Source organism: Cynoglossus semilaevis, chromosome Z (assembly GCF_000523025.1).
Source record: "Cynoglossus semilaevis isolate Cse_v1.0 chromosome Z, Cse_v1.0, whole genome shotgun sequence".
Classification (NCBI taxonomy): Eukaryota; Metazoa; Chordata; class Actinopteri; order Pleuronectiformes; family Cynoglossidae; genus Cynoglossus; species Cynoglossus semilaevis.
The window spans coordinates 515,544-523,509 of NC_024328.1; the positions used below are offsets into that span (position 1 = coordinate 515,544).

General features: G+C 38.5%; 1 protein-coding gene across 2 annotated transcripts in view; it reads right to left on the reverse strand.

Moving 5' to 3' along the window:
* The window catches only part of inpp5l (inositol polyphosphate-5-phosphatase L), a 20,570-nt gene extending 13,871 nt beyond the window's left edge, over positions 1–6,699 (reverse strand). The window contains exon 1 of one of the 2 annotated variants that reach the window (XM_017042788.2): positions 6,180–6,699. In XM_017042788.2, coding sequence (XP_016898277.1) covers positions 6,180–6,242 — 63 coding nt within the window. In that variant the 5' untranslated portion in view covers positions 6,243–6,699. The remainder of the gene's footprint in view (positions 1–6,179) is intronic. The other variant, XM_008335561.3, reaches the window with a different exon arrangement.
* Positions 6,700–7,966: the final 1,267 nt, after the last annotated feature.

Genomic DNA, 7,966 nt, shown 5'->3' on the forward strand with positions numbered 1-7,966 from the left:
AGCAGGAACAAAACGGATCATTGCACAAAGTAGTGGAAGGAAGTAGTGATTATGTCATAATTATATGAAAGCAGTTAAGCAGGTTGAGGCTCACGTAAACATAAACAGTTTAAACCAAAAAAACAATAGAAAGCACAGAGATTTGTATACATTTGGTGTTGGATTATTGACGTTTACAATTCATTGCTTATCTATGTTTTCTCTGGACCTCTCTGGGCCATAGTCTACATCTTTGAAAAATTAAATCCAAGTTATTTCCAGATTAAACTTATAAAAACTTAAACTTATCTTTATTAGTCATTGTGACACAGCACAGCACAGCACACCATGCACAACGAAATTTGCCCTCTGCATTTAACCCATCACCAAAGTGAACAGTGGGCAGCCGTGGTCGGCGCCCGGGGAGCAGTGCTTGAGGACGATGCCATGCTCAGTGCATCTCAGTGGCAACCTGGCAGTTGGTGGATTCGAACCTGGGGCCTTCCGGACCGAAGTCCGCTTCCTTTAGTTGGTGGATTCGAACCTGGGGCCTTCCGGACCGAAGTCTGCTTCCTTTACCACTAGGCCACCACTGCCAGATATCCAAGTTAATATCTGAGTTATTTCAAATTTGCATACAAAACCACTGTCTCTTTGGTAGAAAATTATCAGGATTTGTAGATTAAAAATTCAAACAAAGACAGATCAAGGAAACTCTCTTCTTACTGTCAGCAGAACAGAGGAAAAAAACAGGGGGAAATCTGATCCTCTTTGTTCCACTAGTTACAATTTCCAGGAAGCTCAGCTGCACCTGTAAAAGTCTGGCCACACACCAAAGACGGGTCTTTTTTAAAGGTGTGTTTAAAATTGTATGGCCACTGTGCAGAGGAGTTCACTGTAAAACATGTACAAGCAGAGCAGAGCAGACGAACTTCTTGTTATTACACAGTGTAAGACTTAAGACAGATCACTAGGGGCTTAAGGGGCTTAAATCTCTTGGTCGTGTTGTTTTTTCTACATCCTCTGTTTGAGCTGACACAGAGCACAGACTGACGGATCAGTCATGTGTCAGCCACTGAGAAATGTTTCTTTATCCTGATTAAATATGAGAGCCTGAATTTAAAAAAATGAAATAATCACTTTTTTTCTGCATACTTGGAGTTTGAAACTCACACTATTCAAAATGACCCCTCTGACTTTACTACCAATGAATAAGACACTATAGTTTCAGTGGAAATATGTAAATGTAAAAATAATGACAACACAATTTAATAAAAAAAAAACATTAACAGTACCTAAATTAAATCATAGCCTATAAAATTTCATTTAGCTGTATTACTCCCCCTGCAGTGTGAGCCCAAAAGTGCACCACAAACAGTAAATAACAGTGAATAGATATCTTGTTTTTGGAGCTAATCAGAATTACAGTCCCAGGTGCAGTACTATTACTGGACAATATGGGGCAGACTTCACAAAACTCTGGTTAAAGTTTCACACAGGTTGTTTTGTTGAGACTTACCAGATGTACACTAAAAGATCAGAATTATGAATAAATTAAAAACCAAACCACAGATCCGTGATTGTGATTCAAATGAGAGATGTCCTACGGATGACAGTGGACTGACTCCACCAATATTTGGGAAGGAGGAACAGACTGGCAGCTGATCTCCAAACAGCATCAAATGAAATTGTGACTAATTACTGCACTTCTGCCTCTCAATGTCATTCCTGTTTCTTTAAAAATATTCTTCATTTTAAGAGCATTCATTGTAATGAAAACAAGCAGCTCCACTGGATGAACCTTAAGTCAGGCATTTCCAGGATGTTGCGAACACACCCGCCTCAAGATTTGAGCCACTGACTGGTGTCAGGGTTAGGCCAGGTTGCCTTCATTCCAACAGTGGCTTGAATGCACCTGGTTTTGCATAGTGTATTTGCATGGCTGTGCCAAATGGACTGCTGTTACCTACTACTGTGACTTCAAAATATGGGGTTTGACAAAGAATGACCAGTGATGCTTGTTACCATAGTTATTTTATAAACTTTTAAAGTGAGGTGTTTCTAGGGGTCAACAAGTGGAATGAGCAGTATTATCAAAAGAACGTAATGTGGAACTAACTAAACATTACACCAAAATCAATCAATCCTATGATACCTAAGAATTACTTTGCCCATTCTGGACCCCCAGTGAAACTACAATTCTATGACAGGTGCATTTAATACTTAAAGGTTCACTCTATGAACTCTTATTGAGGTAAAAATGCCTAGAAATATAACATCAACAACAGTCAATATTTCCTTAATTGTAACATTTTTTTAAAAATTAAAAAAAAACAGATCCGTCTAATCATAAGGGCAGTGGTCGCTTAGTGGTTAAGGAAGCGGACTTGGGTCCGGAAAGCTTCAGATTCAAGTCCACCAGCTGCCAAGTTACCACTGAGGTGCTCTGAGCATGTCACTGTCCCCACACACTGCTCCCCGGGTGCTTAAAGCTGCACCCTGTTCACTTTGGTGATGGGTTAAAAGCAGAGGTCACATTTGGTTGTGTGCAGTGGTGAGCTGTGTCACTATGACAAGGAGATCACTGGCTTTAAAAACAAAAGAGTGGCACATTATAAGAGGTCCACTGAATTTTTGTCTCATAACATCATTCAATATAGTAACCCAAAATATAACTAAGAAGAATCTGGGTTTAACTATGCAAAGCTATGGCTCAGTATGTGCCTTGATACTGACATCCCAGTTTGGTACATTATACCAGTTATATGTGTGGTCTGATGATGCTGTTTCAAGTGTTAGATGTATTACCAGCAGGCAAGCAGTTTTCATCTGAACAATGACACGCTTTCTCTCCTTATTCAATCTCCTCTCTTCCCTGCTACTTCAGTTTAGTGAAAAACTGCAGTGTTGTCAAACAGCAGACCTGAAAAAGATTCCTTTTTAAGAGGTTAGCATGGAACAGTTTCCATTAGTTCCATGCTAACTAATGGAAACTGCCGAAAGAAACTGAATGACTTCCCAACTTGTGATCCAGGGAAGTTTTTATTTTGAAACCATCTACCACAGTAACTATGTATAGGGTTATGTATATGTCCTAAAATGTACATACAGTATGATTATGCATACTGTTACACCTTAATTAGTGTCAAAATTAAACAAATGTCTGATTTTAATCCTATAGAAAATTGATGGAGTTGAGTTGTATGTCAAAACATTATCGTAACTGAAGGATATGTTGCAAAAATTATTATAAATTTAAATAAATTTGCAGGGCTAGGAAACCTGAGTAGGTTTTTGGAAAAGTATATCTATTTCAACTTTAAAAAAAAAAAAAAAAACGGTAAAAAAAACAATCTAAATAATTAAAAAGGGAATATGTAATAATCAACTTGACATTTTTCATTATTGTTAAGTGAAATAATTCTGGTCCTGTTTGGATATAAGAAAGAAAATGTACTAAATTAATCTAAACATTTTATATCTTTTAAGTTTTAGGTGCTGCTTTAAAAAATATTTTAACTCTGTATAAAAGTGCCTGAGCTGGAATATGCCAACTGCCCAAAGCAGCGCTCCATAATACTATAAATCCCAAATATGGTGTGATATTGTGGTTAAAGCATTTTCCAACACTTCCAAACATATGAAATATTTCCTCATGTCCCAATGAATTTACCCCCCATCATCCCCTATCAAGTGTGTACTTTCTATGACATTAGCAAAAATATTTGACTTTTTATCACACTCTGCACAACAACACAACAGAAAAGATGTTGCTGCAGCGGATCTGTCTTCAAAAGCTTGAGGTTTTAAACCTCTGTCATGTGCTTAAGGATCTTGTTCTGATCCTAAAGTCAGAGTCAAAGTTTATTTATACAAACAGAGGGGCCTGTGAAGGTAAAAAAGCTAACGTCCTGTGGGGAAGATATTCATCTGTTTACATATTTCCCACAATGGTTTTCAACGTGTTTTCACAGAAGCCACATTAGGCAACCGGAATCATGGTCCAGAGCCAAATTTCCATAAACGTAAGAGCTTCCTCCTCCTCCTCCTCTTCTCCTCTGTACTCTGTCTCAATGTTCCAACACAGTCTGGTCTTCCCTTACTTTAGAATAGTTCAATAACAGTTTTAAATTATGCCTTGTCCCACCTGGCCTAATCATAGGAACCTGTTTCTATAAAATGAAGTAGAAAGTAATTAAGTTATAAGCCAAGACTGCCAAACATGAATCAAGTAAATTTCAAGTTTTAGAAATTTAAGAAACCTACCTAATGATATAAAAACATTTAAACTTTTTTAATTCCTTTGCAAGGATTTTATCAATTGCTGACTAACAGAAAAAACACACAAACATTCATTTAAGCAGTGTGTGGTCCTTTGGGATAAGGTGTTTTCTATTATATGTGGGGCAATGACAAGGACAGAAGACACCCAGAATCTTTAGAAAATTGATGTTGCCATCTGTTTTTTTAAGAATGGAGCTAGGAAAAATGACCAGAACTACTAGTAGACTACAAGACCGCTTTGACTGAACTGTTTCCAGACAGTTTGAGAGAACACATATCAGAAAAATTAAAAGATGTAAAAACTGCAATTCTTCTTTTTCTTTCAGCTTTGTCCCTTTTTCAGGGGTTGCCACAGCGAATCATTGTTTTCCATCTCTCTCTGTTCTCTGTATCTCCTACTCTGACTCCAACTATCTGCATGTCCTCCCTCACTACATCCATATATCTCCTCTTTGGCCTTCCTCTTTGTCTCCTACCTGGTAGCTCCATCTCTAACATTCTTCTACCAATGTATCCACTGTCCCTCCTCTGCACATGTCCAAACCATCTCAATCTGGCTTCTCTAGCTTTTCCTCCAAACCTTCCTGTCTGTGTTGTCCCTCTAATGACCTCATTCCTGATCCTGTCCATTCTTGTCACTCCTAGAGAGAATCTTAGCATCTTTAACTCTGCCACCTCCAGCTCCTCCTCCTGTCTTCTGCCTGTTGCTACTGTCTCTAAACCATACATCATGGCTGGTCTCACCACCGTCCTGTAAACCTTTCCCTTCACCTTAGCTGACACTCTTCTGTCACAGATCACTCCTGACACTTTTCTCCAGCTGTTCCATCCTGCCTGTACTCTATTCTTCACCTCTCTTCCACAGTCTCCTCTGCTCTGAACAGTTGATCCTAAGTACCTAAACTCCTGCACCTTCACCTTATATTAATGTGCGATTAACATGCGATAACTAGCTCTGATGTGTGCATAGTACTACAGTACTATGCAACTTTCCTCTTTGCACAAAATGTGTACAAATTAGTAATTAATTTGAATTAAGTTAATTTCCACTTTCAACAGAAATATTTTACATTGTTTTTTGATTTTCTGTTTGCAATGAATGTTCATTTCAAACATCAGTAAAAATGTAAAAGTTAACTACTTGTCGTTGTGACACAGCACACCGTTCCACACAACCAAATGTGACCTCTGCTTTTAAGCCATCACCAAAGTCAGCAAGGAGCAGTTTTGGCACCTGGAGAGCAGTGTGTGGGGACGGTGCCATGCTCAGAGCACCTCAGTGGTGACTTGGCAGCCGGGAGAGACTGAAACCTTCCGGACCAAAGTCTGCTTCCTTCACCACTAAGCCACCACTGCCCCAAAGTAGTAAGTTTGTTAGCTACATATTTATACTCAGCAACTAAATAAATAAATAAATACTCAGCAAAATAATTGAGTAACTTATCGTCCTATACTTCATATACTCTGTGGCTATATTTATTGTGGGTCATACTTGTGGCACTTGAAGTGCCAAATATACTGTATATGGATTGGGTACACAGTATAAAAAGTTTGAGAACCACTTATTAATTATAGGATAACAATAAATTTATTTTGACATTTAACTCTTGGGCGCACTTCTGCAGGAAAAACAAAAGAAAACTGAAGACATTAACAGAAGACATTGACATTAGATGTATTCTGCCCTGAATCTTTGGATTTAATTAATTTTGTTAAACAATAATAAATTAATAAAGTAGCTGACAGAGACACAGAGGAAGTTAAACATCAGTAAAATATGTACGTTCACAGGGAAAGGCACAGGTTTGTTAAAATATTAAGTCTCGTATATAGATAATATCCTGCTGTGGGCAGCGATAACAGCAAATACCGCATGCTGTGAAGTAATAATTGCCAACTTTGAACAGGTTACTTACGTTGTCAAAGAGTGAGCCGACATTTGCGGTGACGAGCAGCACATCCGTGTACCGCGTTTCCATGTTGACGACCCTTCACGCACCTTGACGCAGGAAACTGCGCGGCGTCGACGGCTTTTGAAAGAATAAGACCGAGCCCTTGTCAACAGCTACACTCAAACCACTCCAGGTCCGGAAGGACCACAAACGTCTGACTGCTGCTGTTGACTTGTATTATGAGCGGGAGTCAGGTCGTCATGTTGGATTGGCGGGGAGAGCCGAGCTCACGTTAACTAACCGTCGTCCAGAAGAACAGAGGCGGCGGGAGAGCGTCGGTAATAGCGGCGGCAGCGGCGGCGGCGTCGGCAGCTCCTAAAGCGAGGATTTCCGCCTCCTCTCGGTTAATTGGACTTAGTGGCTTCTTAGCCAGACTTAAAGCAGTAGGAGGAGGTGGAGAGCCGTGCTGCATATGTTACACATAAAGACGCTGTCGCTGCTCCGCCCACTGCTTCTTCCCAGTGTTACCCAAACTTACCGTTTTATTAATATATAAAACACAAAGATAACTATTTTCATAACGTTGGGGCTATAAAACGATGGTAGGAAAATGAAACGTTCTAAAGAAATGTCACAGCTATTTCTCTACATATTCTGTTTCCTCTACATATCATTTAAGCATAAACAATCTAAAAAGGAGTACACACCAGGTCACAACAACCTTCTTTGAACACAAATCCGTGTTGGAAGTTTGATCAGACCTGCTTGTTTCAAAGCTTCAATATTTTTGACAGGTTTTCATTCAAAATCAGTTAAATGACCGTAGTTGAAAAAAATGTGAAATTAAATATAATGCAGCTCAACAGTTGACAAATGTTAAATGGCAAAACTCGTGAGAGCTTTCGAGGATGCCTGAGAGACGTGTACATATAAAACAATGTAAATTTAAATAAATAATTATACGCAACATCTCGTAAATGAATAACTGAGTCATGAGCAACCTGGAGTAAAATTCTTAGCAGAAGTAGAAGATAAGAAAACAATGTAACCTTGTGGGATAATGATTATTACTTAATTAATTAATGTAATATAGTAATAGAGGAATGCCAGTTACAGTAAAACAAAAAAGAAATAGAACAGGGTTAAACAGACATGCCTGATGTATTACATTTCCAAGTCAAGACAGGCATTATAAAGTTAACATGCTATAAAGCAACAGTGACATTACACTGGATATAAAAGTATTTTTATATTTAGTTATTTCATATCTTTCTTCATTTATTTGCCCAAATGCTATTATATATTAAAGATTGAACTCAACTAGAAAGCTATAAAAATGATTTACTATAAAACTAAGTAAGACTAGTATCAACTTGTGCTTACTCAACAGGAAGTTAGTCATTTTTATTCTTTCAATGTCTTCCAGTGAACTAACCTTTTATTACAACAGAATGCGGTCACTTCCCCAACACTCAACTTTATTTGTGTCTTCTGTCTTAGACAGTCTTACTATCAATGGAGCTGATCACTGCTGCCACCTTTACCCATACAGTGCAAAGCCCATATGCAGATGATAGTACTGTTTATCAGCAAAACAATTTGATTGGCCTATGGATTTTTGTATATCTCTTTTCTCAGCAATCACAAAAGTATAGTACCACATTGTTCTACACCCCAGCAGCCACTGCATGTTCTCTTTAATGTAGAAGAGAGTTGCCAAACTTTGACTTCAGATGGATTTGCACTAGCTCTCTGTATGAAAAGTACCTAGCCAGAGGAAAGCAGTGATTACTGGGGGCCCAACTCTTCTC